At 37.2% G+C, this 17,377-nt stretch overlaps 1 protein-coding gene across 1 annotated transcript in view; it reads left to right on the plus strand.

Annotated features, from left to right (window-relative positions):
* rho-4 (rhomboid-4) overlaps positions 1 to 17,163 on the plus strand; it is a 28,483-nt gene extending 11,320 nt beyond the window's left edge. The window contains exons 7-8 of the mRNA XM_071591040.1: positions 7,617 to 7,730; positions 13,490 to 17,163. Coding sequence (XP_071447141.1) covers positions 7,617 to 7,730; positions 13,490 to 13,696 — 321 coding nt within the window. The 3' untranslated portion in view covers positions 13,697 to 17,163. The remainder of the gene's footprint in view (positions 1 to 7,616; positions 7,731 to 13,489) is intronic.
* Positions 17,164 to 17,377: the final 214 nt, after the last annotated feature.

Raw genomic sequence — 17,377 nt, forward strand, 5'->3', positions numbered from 1 at the left:
TCGAGGATACCTGGAATAATTTTCTTGCAATAACATGTTCAGCGATACAGAGATTCATACCTAGTAAATATATAAGATAGAATAAGGAACCCCGTTGGTACAACTCTGATGTTCGGAAATCACTGAGACGGCAAAGGGCGTGCCATGCTAGAATGAAAAACGCCGTTAAAGATTCCTCCCCTGATAAAATCAACGAAACCATATAGAATTAAAAAGCATCTAAGTCCACTGCCAAGAAGGCCTTCCGGAAGGCGCTAGCGTAAATCAAAAGGAAAAAATTAGGTGAACATTTAAACGATAACCCAAAGATGTTTTGGTCCTACGTCAGGAAAGTGCAGGGAAAAAAGTCCACCGTAAACTCATTGAACAACAAAAAAGGGGATAAAGTAACAAGTAGTTTAGATAAAGCCAACATATTAAACTCATTCTTCCACAGTGTTTTCAACAAATGCTCCCAGAATATACCAGTGAACTTCCGAAAACATTTCTACAGCCAATGCATGCAATCGACTTTTCCACTCGCGGAATAGAGTTACTCCTTAAAAATATCGACCCCAACAAATCTCCGGGACCTGATGAGATACCGGCTCGCGTGTATAAAGAACTGCCGTCTGAAATTGCTCCTTATCTTAATATAATATTTAAGAAATCATTAGCAGAAGAAAGCGTGCCAGTGGCTGGAAGATAGCTTCTGTGACACCCATATTTAAAAATGGAGACCGGGAGGACCCCAGTAATTATAGGCCAATATCGCTCACCTCCATCTCCTGTTAGATTTTTGAGCACATCATTGTTAGTTCCATAATGAGGTACGTCGATAGCCAAGATTTATTGATTAATAACCAACACGGGTTCCGTAAAGGTAGATCCTGCGAAACTCAACTCGCACTAAATTGAGTAGCTTCAGGCGTGATGTGGTGGAAGTCGAACATAATGAATAACTGATCGTAGCACCTATCAAGTAAAAAAGTGCTACGATCAGTTATTCATCAACTCGCACTCTTTGTTCATGATATAATGCATTCCAGTGAAAGTAATATTCCAGTTGATGCAATATTTCTAGGTGTAAAAAAATACTTTTGATAAAGTCCCTCATTGCAGGTAACTCGCGAAGTTGGAAAATATTGGAATACATGGGAGTGTTATATGCTGGATTAGACAATTTAAAACAAATCGTGTTCAAACAGTCGTCCTGGACGGTGTATCATCCGATCCTGTTAAGGTCACGTCGGGTGTACCACAGGGAAGTGTCATAGGCCCCCTCTTGTTTCTTTTTTACATAAATTACAGCGCCGTGGTTAATAGCAGGCTCCGTCTTTTTGCTGACAATGCGGTGATTTATGGGGACATTCGAAGTCGCGATGACAGAGTCACGCTAGCTAACGACCTAAATGCAAACCAGACTTGGTGCGATACATGGCAATTGGAGTTAAATTTGAAAAAATGCGTAGTAATACATTTCTGGGAAAAGAGTAACACCCCCCCATTTAGTTACAAAGTGAAACAAACAGAAATCGCGAGGGTAGATTCCTTTAAACACTTGGGTGTAACAATTACTCACGATCTGTCCTGGGGAAAGCACATACGGGAAATATGCGGTCGTGCTAATAAAAAATTGGGATTTGTAAAAAGAGCGCTGGGTAAATGTGACGAAAAAGTGAAGGAACGATGTTTTCTTGCCCTATTCAGGCCCCACCTAGAGTACGCTGCCAGTATATGGGATCCGCAAGAGATAAATTTGATTTTGGAATTGGATCGAGTTCTGCGGAGGGAGGCTAGATTTGTCAAAAATTGCTATGACCAACGCAGTAGCGTAACTACTTTGCTAGAAAATTTAGGCTGGGATTCCCTTACACAGCGGCGTTTACAATATACATAAAACTTATTAAAAACATTTAAAGATGGGTCCTTTTCCGATGACATCAAGAACATAATACGAACCCCAACATATTATGGGCGGAGGGATCACGAATGTAAGATTAGAGAGATTGACTGCAAGACGGACAGGTTTAAATGGTAATTTTTTCCAAGAACAATAAGAGACCAGAATGCTTGTAATTGAAATCCCCCAGGAGCCGGAGCTCGACGTAATAAGTATTAACCTACAAGGTAGCGACTGCGCATGGTTATACGATTGTATTTCTTTATTTTTTTGCAGGTTCCCCTTACTTTGAAAGGGGAACCTGCAAAATTGAAAGGGGACCTGTCATCCATTTGAAAAACCCTAACCCCCTCATCCCTTACCCTTTCCTCCTGGTGCTGCACCCCCTGCCACACACCTTTTTGGTGGCTTGCAGGGTATTGATGTAGATGTAGATCCCTTTTTTTGAATTCAACATATTCTGTATTATGTACTGTTGAGAGTACAGTAACAGCCTTTTTGTCTTGCCATTTCATCACCATCACTTTACCTCTCTGGAAGGCAGTGAATTCCCCCTTTTTCAACTTTTTTTTTTATGTCATCTGGTATTTCCATCCTTGTAATTCTCAATGTCCCATAGGTATCAGTTCCTTTAGCCAGCTCTAGACTCACAAAGCATAAACGTTTTTACCCCAAATCTGGCTCTTTTCAGGGGAACATATTGAATCCATGATAGCCTACCCTTATGGAGCATGAGACTTTCATCAATAGAAATATCCCTCTCAGGTTTCAACAAATTTGAGAACTTTTTGTTCAGATAAACAGTACAGGCCAAATTTAATTCAGCCTGACACAAGGATGTGTTTCCCTGACAAAAATACCGCTGCAAAATGCAGATAGCGTTTGATGAGTACAAATGTACAGTATGACATAACATTTGAAAAGAATGGAGTAAGAATGGTCTGCCTCTTTGATCAATACCATTCTTCCACTGCTTTGCTTACAATTCCCTGAAGAATGATCAAAGCAAAAAGCACTCTAATTTCATCAGTATTTACAGGCTGCCAATCTTGATATCTTGAAAATTTTTCCAAAACAGAGAATTCCTTGCACTGGTCAGCATTTAAGTTGGTAAATTAAAATTGGCACTTTTACATTGCCAATTTTAATTAATCCTCCGTATCACTCCTGAAATGTCTCTTTTTATATATAAGTTGGTTTCCACATTTATCAATTCAATTAGGTAATCGTCAATAAATGCAATGCCTTGAAGTATTGAAGAATTCCAGCGGTTTCATCAATTTCTAATTGAACTGCTGGAGAAGCATTAAAAGGAAATCTTGGAGGTGGTGGCTTGGGATTTTGATGGGAATCGATCAGACACCACACTCTTGCATCAAGCAATTGGGCAGTTACATCTTCTTCATAGTCAGAAAATATGTCAGTACCTGAATCTGCCGAATGATGTATGGAAATGCTCTCAGAATTACTTGATTCCATATCAGAAATGATAACAGGAAACTATACATAAGAATAATAATAACAACATTTCTATGCACAAAAATCTCTTTAGGATGAGATATTAGAAAAATATTTTATATCATTTTATGAACGGTCAAATAGCATAGCTTATCTTGTACTAAGAAACAAAAATAGATATTTTTAAAATTTCTATGTTCAAATAACTAACAGCCCAAGGCCTGCCAAATATCTTGATTATCAAAAACAGTTCCTGAAAGAGCACCACTTACCATCACAAACATTGGCGTCCTAACCAAAATAATCTAAATGAAAGAATCAAGTTCCAAAGTTTTCCACCTACTGTTCCTAGTGTACAGTATGCTAGAGGCAGCTAATTTTTAAAAAGGGAACTTTCTGTAGAAAGCAATCATAAAAACATGAGTGAATCAGGACCGGAGTGGAAAAATTGCAATGCCCGTGCCACTCAGGGGCGAGTCCATTTTGGGAGGAAGCGGTTGCCGCTGTCTGATGGGGGCACGTCAGGCAAGTGGTTCATCTATGGATGTACACATTTTGTTTGTGGTGGAGTATTATGTTATTGACTTTCTGTTGTTAAATTGTGGACAAATTTATTTTTTACTTTCAGCTTAATTCCAAAGACACTGTGGGAGATGCTGCAACAGTGACTTTTGACGTAGTCATCCCCTAATATGCATTTCAATGCAACAATCAAGGTAAAATGATTTTTACACTCTGAAATTGTTGCATTGAAATGCATATTAGCGGACGACTCCGTTAAAAATTACTGTTGTGGCATCTCCCGCAGTTTCTTTGGAATTTGCCTCAGGCATAAACACCATAAGTGTTTAAAAGTTGGCTTTGACCTCGTGGACTGTGGCGTGTCGCGCACCACTACAAATGCCTGTGACATTGTATGTACGGTATTTCGTCACAACATCTTGTTCCTTTAAAAGCCCCAAAAATTTCAGAGTTTAAGAGGACGCCTCGGTAGCTTAAGTGGCTAAAGCACTCGACCGGATATTGAGGGGTCTGGGTTCGAAACCCAGTCAAGGCGAAGGATTTTTACACTCTGAAATATTTGCATTAAGCTTAATTATTTAAACAATCATCCTTAGCAACTATTCACTTATTTCATGCTTTTTTCATGCCAATAAATTGAAAAAAAAAATGGTTACATACCAATATGGATATTTTTTCATTATTGAACATCATTGAATGTAGTTTGTTTTAGGTTTATTTGCATTATATACACACTTCAGTCTCTCACTTAGTCCCGCGGTTGAGTGTTGTACACACAGAAGCATGGAGCTGAACAGAGTAGAACATTGCACTCTCTGCAGCAGTTTATTGCTTCCCTTCTCTGCTTATGTGACAAACACCACTACACATCTCTTGTGTGAATGTTTTTAGATGCAGTTGAGGAATTTAGGTCCGGGTCTACCCGATTATTGCAGAGGAGGGTCAAATTTCAAACTTTTTCTTGGCCCTTTGGAAATGGCTCCTCCATATTTGTTGAATAACCGGAAAATGAGATGTTAACTCAAATTCAAGTGATTTTCTTTCCCTCCTTGCATTATGTATATATAATGAAAGAATTGAAGGCGCAGAGATCAAGAAGGTGCCCAAATATCTTCTGATAGCATTTCTTCATTCTCTTCCTCGCCTTACCATAGGTCCTTATATTTTGGTCCCATAGGTCAACTACTCCCATGGAGTCATTGTAGTCCACGATGACGAGAGGTCTCCCCTTGCCTTCCCATTTCTGTCCCACATTGTCTTCGTGCTAGCATCATGAATGCTGCTCAGTACACAGACATCCCTCTTGTCCTTCCACTTCTGAGCCATCAATTTATTCCTAAAGGCGGCTGCAAATTCTCCCATTTTCAATTTCTTTGTTATAATAACTCTCAGCAATTCTTTCTGGTTTGATCTTACAGTCCCTAATGCTCCCGTTTCCATCTTATTCAGAAATTCCCCATGTACAATATCATTTTCCAAGCATATTCACTCTTTGATTCACAAAGTTTGTATGATTCTGTACCAAAATGTGACCTTTTTTGTAGAACGTAGACCTTCCACCCAGACGAGTTTTTCAATGTAATAAACTTCCATCAATGGAAATATCTCCATCAGGAATGAAGCTCTCTGGAAATTTTGTTACACAAGAAAGGCTTTATTTGGAACAACTCAAGGGATACTGGTCCGGTGTCACTAAGTAATTCATTTTCTGAAAAATACAGAAACCTCAAGAGGAGAAAAAACCTTAACTCACTCATTATTTCACAATAAATGGGGTTGCTAAAAGCTGGTTGGAAGTAAAAAACTGCTGATCCTGGGCTTTTATATAATATGTGCCCTGCCGCAGCATCATTGCAAAAAACAACGTTATTTCCTCCGTGTTGGTGTGAACCCAGTCTTTATCGTGGCTTCTCCTTTTCATTTTCTGTTGCAATGTTTTTTCATTTATTTTTTGCTGAGCATTCAAATTGGTTTGCTGCGCTACTCATGTATCCTCATCAATGTTCAAAGCTTTCGTCAGAATAATTTTTATCGACTAGATCACCTTTCGTGCCAGCCTCAAAGCTAGCCGGGAATCTAGATCCTGCGACCCAAATGCTGGATGGAATGTTGGCACTGCAATCCTTTTCATCCCCATCCTCCCCAGCACCTTCCGTTTTAACCTCAGAAATCTCCTGCAATTCTTGAAATCTGTGTGGAAACCCTGCTGCTCTCCCGTTAGTACCGGCAATCTGTCCCATGGACACATTAGGGTGTTCTCTCTCTTCTGATGGCGAACTGCTTTCACTAGCACTTTCCACCTACACTTTCCTCTTCTTCACCAAGCTCCAACATTTTATTTATGAAATCATCATGCAGTGGAGGTGCTCTCTTAGCCATTTTATTGATAACTTAGACTATTGACTAAAAATTATGAACTATACCCAACCAAATTCTATGAAAGAAGCAAAAGAAATAATGAGTGTTCTAAAAGTTATAAGCTATACACTGAGGAAGAGTTGTATGAAAAAGCCACACAATCACTGACAGGAAGTTTCCAAAACTCGAAAATTACACCATAACAGAAATGTTGGTGACAGCTGAAGAGAATGGAGAGCACATCCAGGGGTGGATAATTCAAGATCAGGGCATCATTAATACAAGGCAAGAATGCCTATTAATGATGCCTATTAATAATTAAATAATTCACACATCTATCTTCTACACGGAAGAAACAGAACTCAGAATGATGTAGCAAAAAAACACGAGATACACCACTAGAACCTAATTTCCATTCTAAAGAAGAAAAGAATTCAAAGAAAATTCAAATGTTCAAAGTATATCCATAAATATTTGCTCGAAAGAACTCCAAAGGAACGCCACAAAAACGCGGTCATTCACCAAGAATACCTACCAAACTAAACCCACTTCACTTAGAAAAGTTTGTTTGTTTGAAAATACCATAAAACTTTTATGAAAGTAAAGAATTCCTGAGTATCTTCTGCTGAAACCTTTGAGTTCAAAAAAATTACGCTAGATGGCAGAAGCATGCACTCCATAGGTCTGGAAAAACTGAGTCTATAGATGCATTCCCCGTGGAGGAATATATCATTCAATGTGGCGCATCTATAGACACACTCCCCATTTCAGTGTCAGCGTCGGAGTGCATCTAAAGACGTCCTCCCCATTAAAGGGGTCAGGCAAGGTTTCACTTAAGTTTATTTATAATTATATATATAACATATATATATATTTAATTGACACTGAAACAGCCCTAACTTGAGGATTTATCTTTGCTATCACCCAACCTATTAGAAACAAGACAAACTTAAGTGTAAAATACATTAAACTCGGTCCAAGCACTTTCCTTCAAAGGAACTCCAACTTTATCGCTTGTAACAAGTAGTCTGATTCCCCGTTTCAAAAACCTCAGTTTTGTTAAAAGGATTTATTACTGAATGGACAATTTTTGTTGGCTAACTAGATTTCCATATTTTTGATAGAAAGGAAACTTTCAATCATTGCACTATGTAATAAAATCTCTGCTCTAGGCTTTAAAGAAGTGTGGTGCTCGGGGCATGGGTCTCTTTAGGTGTGCTACCACTCTTTATCTACGCCATCATTGGTTAAAAAATGATTAAATGATGTTGGAAACACAACAATTTAATTATTATTTGTACATTGAAAGAGTAATTCCATCATAAATTTCCTGTGGCATTGCCAATAATATGCGCATTATTGTCAGTGGTGATGAAAATTGTCTTGTTTCTTTCAGAATTGGTCAGAGATGCAATTTGCACCATTGCAGTTGTTGGTCTTCATCATTCTAGCCGTTGCTGATGTTGGCACTGCAATTTACTACAGATATATTGAACCAGTAGACCGCCAGGTAAATACTTAAAATCCATTAGAGTAGTTCCCAACAATTTTTAACGAAATGTAATCTTGTGTGGCCTATAAACAGTAGCATGAGATGGTTCTTCAGCTCATATGGTGCATTTTAATTATTTTAAAATTGGGAAATGTGATTGACAGTTGAAAATCAAGTCTCCTTGAACCAATTTAGTGTGTGAAGCAATAGCTCTAATTAGAAGGCCCAATCTACTGCATTGTTTACAATGCTAGCATAGGATTGGAACAGAATAAAGGAAGTGGAAGCATTACTTTCCAAATAGCTTTCTCTTTGCAGGCATTATTATTATAAATCTTCAGAAATCATAATTGCGCCATTATTCATTTGTTAGTAGGGAAACGCAATCATCGTGAGAAAGAGATCAGTTTTTTGAATGATTTATTAGCCAGGTGAGTGTGTTGTTAAATTTAATTCAAATTTGAATAAATTAAGAGGGCAATTTATTCTAATTCACCAATTATTCATTAAAACAAATCGATATGCCTGCTTAACACATGAACATAATAGGGATGAGAGCTGGTTTGTAAATTGAAAAGTCCATAAATTCAAGTTGAGTAATACCCCATGAGAAGTAAATGTTGAAACCCCTTTTCCCTTCAGTGATAGCAACCAAAGGTGGTTCAAACCTTTTAATAGTTCATTACCTCCGTGCTCTTGATAAACATAATGTATCTCCAACTGTACCCTTGGAAAAAAGTTCATTCAATTCCCCCAAAGCATTAAAAGGTAAGGAGAAGGAATTTGCAGAAAACTTGAATTGGATGATATAAACAATGTGAACTCTCACTGTTGATTACTCTGTGTGCCTATGTGGCCTAGTGACTCCAGGTAATCCACTGGCAGCAATTTTATCGTAATCTTTTCAATACCAATCCTATCAACATCAAATTTATTTTCTGCTGGACTTCTACAACTTATGGGTCAATTTATATCTTTCATAACTTTTTTCTTTCTTTACATATTGTTACTACAGCTATATATAGTTGCTAATATAAATATGTGAACACCATGCTGCAGCAAATAATTTCACAATCCCTAAAATTACTCAGTAATTTACTCAACTTCCTAAACTTTGTGATTCATCTTAGGAAAAATGAGGGAATGTAATGAACAAACTAGAGAACCTAACCTCCCCTCCTATTGGACACTTGATTAATATTAATAATTTGCCAAAGGAATGGTGTATAATAACAATATATGACACATCATAAAAAATAGGAATTCAGAGCATTCATATTCAGAGAATAAATATATGTGTGTGTGTGTGAGAGAGAGATGGAAAGAGGAAAAATAGATATTTTAGATCTATGGGAAGTGAGATGGAAGGATAGCGGGGATTACTGGAGTGATCAGTATAGAATAATATACATCGGCGGGGACGAGAGCCAACGAGGGGTAGCCATCCTATTAAATGAAAGGTAGGAAGAAGCGTAGTCAACACAGAGCAGGTAACGGATTGAATATTACTGGTAGAGATAAAAGCAGAACCGACGAACTTGGTTATTATTCAGGTATACATGCCACCAAGCAACTATGTGGAAGAAGAGGTCGATGGGATATACAATCAGTTAGAGGACATGATCGCATGTGTTCCTGCAGGGAAACATTTGATAGTGATGGGGGATTAGAATGCGATGATAGGCGAAGGAAGAGATTTAGGAACATTGTGATAAATTCGCACAACTTTCCGGAAGCGGATGCGGACTCTGGCCACAATTAAATTGTTATAAAATGTAGCGTCCGTTTCGGGCAGATAAAGCAGGGGTGGTGGGTTAGAAAATGGAATGCATAAGCATTAAATGGATTGAAAAGGAAGGAGTACCAACAGGCTGTAGAGGAAATCATGGAGAATGGTAAAGAGCTGAGTACTATCAAATAATATAGGAATGTATCAAGGAAGGGTTATCGAAAGCTGCAAAAGACACTATTGGAACCATTAACGCTAAAAGGACTAGGAAACCATGGATCACGGATGAGATGATTACAAAGATGGATGAGCGGCGAAAATGGAAGAATATAAATACAGAATCAGGCAAAATGAAGTACAAAGAATTGAACAATAAATTGAGGCGGGCAACAAATAAAGCAAAAGAAGCATGGTGGAAGACCCAGTGCGAGGATATGGAAAGTCTGTAGAGGAAGGGTGAAATCGGTGCGCTGTACAGCAAAGTTAAATCGTTATCGGGAAGTAAGAAAGGAAGAGCTATGCTAACAGTTAGAGATAAGGTGGGTAAGGTAATAGTTGACGCAGGGAAGATCCAAGAGAGATGGAAGGAATATATAAAAGAACTGTATAGTAAAGAGCTTAGACCAACAAAGTTAGACATTGAAAAAGAATATGACGTAGAGGAAGATAGCTTAGGTCCAGACGTACTAGACAATGAGATAGAAAGGGCATTAAGGGAGATGAAACTAAATAAGGCTGTGGGGGTGGATAACATTCCCGCAGAACTATTGAAATGTTTAGGAAAATGTGGGAGGGAGAGGCTATATGGGCTGATCCGTAGTATTTATGAGGAAGGTATCTGGCCGGAAGACTTTGTGAGATCAGTTTTAGTTCCTATTCCAAAAAAGGTAAAGGCTACATCTTGTGAGGACTACAGGACGATAAGTTTGATATCCCACGCAGTTAAAGTTGTTCTCAGGATCATAAACAAAAGGATAGAGAGTAGGGCAAATGATTACTTAGGGGATGATCAGTTTGGGTTTAGGAAGGGGAGAGGTACACGTGATGCCATTGCAGTAATGAGATTATTAATAGAGAGGAATATAGAACACAACCAGGAGGTATTTGCCTGTTTCGTAGATTTCGAAAAAGCATCTGATCGATTGAATTGGGAAAAACTAATGAGTATATTGCAGAGAATAGGAATAGATTGGAGGGATAGGAGGCTAATCCGCAACTTGTGCATGTCTCAGACTGCGTAGGTGTGAGTGGGGAACGGGGAGTCCAGATGGGCAGTGTTAGGAAGAGGCGTAAGGCAGGGTTGCATAACATAATATGCTTCATAACATAATATATTGACATGGTGGCTTAAAAGCCTTCTTCCATCATACTTATTGTATATTGCCGAATAGTACAATACACAGTAACACACAATATAGAAACACAAAAAAAGAAGAACACTCACACGTTATTTCTTGATATTTCGAGGGAAACACTCCGTCTTCATCTGAAGATATAGAAGTAATGACTGCTGGAATTGTAGAGGTGAGAGGTGCAGGAGAAAGGGAAGGGGGCCAGGGGAAGGGGAGAACGGGAGGCGAAGGAGGGGTGAGAGGAATGGTTGGGGAGAGGATAGAGGGGAGCGGAGATAGGCAAGGAAGGAGAGGGAGGCGGTGGAATTATATATAATAAATATATATATACTACCTTGATCAAAAATTTCCCGGAATTTATTCAGAAAATTAAAAATACAAGTTTATTCATCTAAATCTATATTGTCCCCTTCAAAGTAATCCCCATCGACTGCAACACACTTATGCCAGCGCTTGATCCAATCCTCGAAACATTTTTTATATTCGGTTTTCGGTATGTCCATCAGTGCTTCCTGCGATTTTTCCATTACTTCCTCTCGGCTGCTAAAACGCGTTCCCCGTAATGGTTTTTTAACTCGATTGAACAGAAAGAAGTCACAGGGAGCCAAATCAGGTGAATTCGGTGGCTGTTGGATGGTATTTGTTGCATTTTTCGTCAAAAAATTACGAATAATGATAGCACTGTGCAACAGTGCGTTATCATGGTGCAAAATCCACGAGTTTTCTGCCCACATTTCTGGTCTCTTTCGGCGAATTGCTTCACGCAAACGTCTCATAACGCCCAAATAATACTCTTTGTTTACTGTCTGGCCTTCTGGCAAAAATTCATGATGCACTACACCGTTGTAATCCATGAAAACCGTCAGCATTGCCTTCTTTTTTGACTGAAAACGACGTGGTTTTTTTGGTCTCGGCTCATTTGGTGAACGCCATTCACTTGCCTGATGTCTGGATTGCGTGTCGTACTCATAAACCCACGTCTCGTCTCCAGTAATGATCCTTTTGATGAATGTGGGATCGGATTCAGCCTCGCAAATCATGTCTTTTGCGACGTCAACACGGTCTCTTTTTTGCATGAAATTGAGGTCTTTTGCTGCTACACGACGGAAACCCAAATCATTAACCACAATGTCTTGGGCGGATCCATAGGCAATGTTCAAGTCCTCCGCTATTTCTCTGATGGTTAATTTGCGGTTATTGACCAACATTTCTTTTACTTTATCAATTTTTTCACCGACTTTCGATGTCGATGGTCTGCCACTGCGTTCATCATCTTCGATTGACTCACGACCACTTCTGAACCGCTCGTGCCACTGGTAAACGACCGTTTTTTTTAGAGAATCGTTGCCGAAACACTTTTCCAACATTTCCAACGTCCGTGCGCCACTAAATCCGTTTTTTACGCAAAATTTAATACAAGTTCGTTGTTGCAAATTTAAATCCATTTCTGAAATTGTAAAAAATCGCCAACACACACAGAGATAGATGTACTCTTGGCTACGTAACTTTTGCAAATGTCAAGTTATGACACTAAGATTTAAAGGGAATATCAACAACAGATGTACCAATTTAACAAAAAAAACAGAACTCAAATCGGAACGATGGGAGCGCCACACGGTGGTTATTCCGGGAACTTTTTGATCAAGGTAGTATATAAAATCTTACTTGAAGAAGGCCTTGGAGAAGGCCGAAAGCTTAAACAATTTACGACGTGAGTGTCCTTTTAAGTGTTACTATTTTATTTTTGTTCTATTGTGCCTTCCAAATATTATACTGCTTGTGTGAGTGTTTCTGTATAATCGATATATATATATATATATATATTTATTTATTTATTTATTATTTTCATTTTATGTGTACATCATATTTTATCATTAACAAATTCAAATGCACTGTAATAATTTTACTCGGCTAGAAACTTGTTTATTTGTCTTTTAAACCGTGTTAAATCTCATATGGTTTTTGTATTTCTGTGGTAATTTGTTATATAGGTTTAGTCCCGTTGACTTTGGTCCTAGGCTTGCAGCTTTGGTTCGACTATATTTAATATGCAGGTTTGACTGGGTTCTGGTATGGTGACTGTGGTTTTGAGGATTTACATGGAAATCTGACAGATTTTATTTCATGTATGTTCCTGTGAATGGGATGTATATGGATGGAAAGGTAGGAGCCCAAGATCTTGAAAGATTGGATGTACAGATTAAATTGGGGTGGGGCTTAGATGCAGTGGTGGGAATAGCCTTCTTTTGCAATTTTAATATGACTTGGGAGAAAGGAAATGAGCCCCAGAGAATGATGGCATGTGTAATGCAGGAATAGTTAAGGCCATAGTAAAGCAATAGTAGAACATCCTGTCTCACTGTTATCTTCAAAATTCTTTGGAGGGAACATGTTGAACTTAATTTTCCCAAAAGGCAGTTTATATGGGTTTTCCATGTCAAGTTTGAGTCCAAATCGATGCCAAGAAATGTTGTGGATGTGATACATTCTTTATTTTGGCTATTCCCTGTTAATGGAGGACTGTTTGGATGGGTTTAGATATATATTGTTTATCATACTCTTTCTTATTCCTTGAGGTGTTTATTCATGGGAAACATCTTGTTCTGGTTCAAAATATTTTAGTGTGTGCAGAAAATCGATGTGCCACTAATGTCTTTCTTTTGGTGATGACTTGATCTAATTGTCTCATATTGCAGATCGGATATGCGGCACATTTAGCCGGTGCAATCGCAGGACTACTTGTGGGAATCCAAGTTCTCCGCAATTTGGAAGTTCGCCACTGGGAACGTGTTATCTGGTGGACTAGTTTGGTTCTCTTTGCCGTTCTCATGATAGCTGCCATTATTTGGAATGCTGCATTTCCCGAGTACTTTCCTCCCACCGATAAAACCAGCTATGAATAGTTACTATAAATTTTTTTTGGATTGCATGTGCCTTTATAAATATAATATGTGCATCAAACAACGAATATGTCAATTCCTATTTATGCTAATTGAATATTTGTACAAGTTTTTTTTTTGCAAATTTGTACTGTAGATAGTCATGTTATTTGCACATGATCTCACCTATTGTGAAATTTTGACCGTCTATTTTTGTCTTTGTAAATTATTAGTTGATTAATTTCATTTCAAATGACGTGATGGGAACATTAACTCTACGGGTTGACAGATGACATGTTCACATTCAGAAAATCATTAAAAATCAAATTCAAATTCTCATTATAATAATGAAAGTTGTAAAAATAGCCAAGTATTACTGTCATCACATAAATATGACTTCTTCCACCATCAAGAGTGCATCAATCACAGACTTTGCTCTAGTCATTTAAGCCCTGTCAACAGCACAATCTTGGGTGGCAATTACTCATTTTTTTGGCATGGACTTGCAATTGAACAAACTGGACAATGTGGGCCATAGAAGCTGTTTTACTGCAGCTGGCTCCTGATTGTATGCGACAAAAGTGATCCCAGGCAATAAAAATTTCCTTTCCTCTATCCTCTAGCCAGCATGCGTGTAATAGTTAATGGGAAAGCAAACTACAGGTTGCCTTTAATATACAAAACAGCCTCTGTTTTTTACAGCCATGACAAAATATATTTGTGAGTTCAGGCTGGTGGTTTTTCAATTTAAACCACCACAAGTAGGAGCTCTTGAGTTTTGTACATTTTTTTGAAGTTTCTATTTGTCCAAAATAATATTGGCATGCTATCCATTAGCCTTTGTATTTTTCAAATTCAATGTGATATATAATGCTTAGGGGATGTGGTAGTCCAGTGGGTAGAGCACTGGGCTACTGACCATGGGCCCAAGTTCAATTCTTGTGAATGCCTCTGGGCACCCTCAGCTTCACCAAAGCTGGGTAATTTTTTGGGTTCCAGATTATCACAGGAAACCATAGGCGTCACAGGGAAAGGAACTGGCTCCCACGCCCTGGTGTGTAAATTTCACATGCCATTGAGCTTAGAACTAGGTGAGCTTTACCCTCAACCTTAAAAGCAACCTTTCGGTCGATAACTTTGTTTGGATATAAATCTTATGGATGAGATACTGGTCATTGATATGCCAAGTATCCATAGAAAGTATATTCGCTTTAGAGAAAGCTGTGCAGTCGTGTCTATCTTTAGTACATAATTCATTATTTTCCAGGAGGCACTTTTCTTGGATATGAATCAATTTACCAGATATTTTTATAAGTAACGCACAATCTATGTGATAATATACCTACCCTTAAAACGAATATAGTAGCAAAAAATATATATTATTATAAAATTGGTATTAATATTCTAGTGACTGAGGTAGTTATGGATGGGCACAACCTGTGCAACAGTGCAATTATGCATTTACTTGCCTCTACCAACAAAACCCAACCTGACATCTGGCACTTCAATAAGCTCCTGGGGTACTATTAAGGATAAAATATATAAATAAGGGTATGTGAATAAAAAATTGTAAAATAAGAATGTTTGAGTGTGCTCTGTCAGGAGAGTTAAGTGCATGCACTGTTGGGTTGGCTCTGTCTGTTAAAATCCTGCCTTAAATGGTAGAATGCCATTGATAATAATGTGTGTTTGCATGCAAACCTGTGTATCGAGTGATACTTATGTGTAGTAAAGATTGTATGCCATTGGAGGAGCAGAGAATGCCAACATGCATTTTGTTTTCAGACATTATCTTTGCAGCCTTGTATTTTTTTAAGAATGTACGCTTTCCTTCTTCAAGATACTTATGAATGAGTTTGTTATACTTCTTTGAATCCTTTAATGTTTAATTTCCTAAAATATTTCTTTGCTAATCATTTTTTGTTTCTGAAGTTGGCCAGAGAGTCTTTTCTTTCAAATATGGACAAAAGTGATAAAAGTTATTTTTTAATTATTTTCATATAATGGCTGCTTTCTCCTCAACTCTGGCTCAATGTATGCATTAGTGATGTATTCTTTTTCATAAATTGTTATCACTGTATTTCTGTACCACCAGCGGTTGCAGTTTATTCATAAGTACTTGACAGATGGAAATTGGTTTCATGTGGTGAAATTCTCCAATACTAAAGCAGTAAATACTCCTTTCATCATGTCTATTTTTGCCTTAACTTTTGAAATTGGTATATATTCTTCCTGTGCCAAGTGTTTTCATTGATATTCCACAAATTTAATGCCCACTTGAAGGTTGATTTGCCTTGAAGTTCACAGTATTTAAGAAATGCACATAGTGACCCTCTTAATATTTCATGAAATTCTTCAGATTAAATTTGAGCGATTAAGTTTTGACAATTTTTTTTGTGACAGTTATGTTTTTGTTTTATATATGTTAAATCGTAATATGTTAGTCCATATAGTATCTGGTTATTATTGTTCCTTCAGTATTAAGCTGTACAAAATATTTAATCAGAATGATATGCGTGAGAAGTCACAACTTGAGTTAACCTTATTATAAGTTGTATTTTGTTTTTGGCTTGGATTTTCGTGTGTGGGTCATATGCCAGACAAAGAGAAGTTCTTAAACTGCCATAGTTGTTGCCATGAAAAATTAAGATAGTTCTCATGTCTTTCCCTTACTAGCTGAGACATTTTTCATACTTTGTCTATTCATAATAAAATGAATTTCATGGAGACACTGAAAATATGTGATTGGTTACTTTTGTACCAAATTATATATACATTGTGAAAGCAGCTTATTTTAAGCACAAGAATATAGAAATCTAATCAGACGTAAAACAGGGTAGAACTTTGATGAGAGGAAAATCAAAAATGTTATTAATAAATAATGCCAAAAATATTTTTTTATGAAGCAATTGAAATGTGAACTTGGGAAAGTGATGGCAATATTTATGAAAATAAATATAGATACCTATGTAAGAACTTGATAAAACAAGGAAAGACAAGCTTAAGTTAAATATTTATGATGCCAGTATTATTTCCTAACATCAATTATTTTTTCAGTTTGCCAAAAAGATACAGTTGAGTATCCTATTTTTTACCACTAGTATACAAATTTTTAAAACGAGGATTTATCCAATTAGAAATTTGTTTGAAATCTGTTCTCTTCATTTGTTTAAATGTACAGTGTACGTAGTGGCACTTATATAAGGTAAAATATCATTTATGAGGTGGTTGAATATTAATGGTTATGTTTTATGATGGTATCATGAGTGAAAATTCCTTGCAATTATTAAAAAAAATATTTTTGTGAGCTAAAGAGAATGATGTTTCATGGAATGTATCCAACGTTTGAGATGTTTTTGAAATGTTGTATCTACAAATGGTCTCTCTCTTTTATGTCAATTCAAGGTAGTTTTATAAAAAATTCTGTTTTATTTTTTAAACATTTCATTTTAATTAAATTGTTGATGGACAATCATTTTGTGAAGAATTAATTAAAAATGAAGTAAATGATAATTTACCTACCCAATGATTTGTTGTACAATTGTAATAAACTTTGTTGGAAATCATGATGTTTATTTCTCTTTTGTAATTATTTTAAAGGGAAAACAAGATTAGTCCTTGAGAGTTGGCTAATTGAGTGTCAAGCAGCAAACCCAGTTACCTCAAAGAGTTAGTTCATTGGAATGATTGAAAAGATTGGCACAA

The sequence above is a fragment of the Hetaerina americana genome, unplaced genomic scaffold, assembly GCF_022747635.1.
Source record: "Hetaerina americana unplaced genomic scaffold, ioHetAmer1.1.p SCAF_40, whole genome shotgun sequence".
NCBI classification, from domain to species: Eukaryota; Metazoa; Arthropoda; class Insecta; order Odonata; family Calopterygidae; genus Hetaerina; species Hetaerina americana.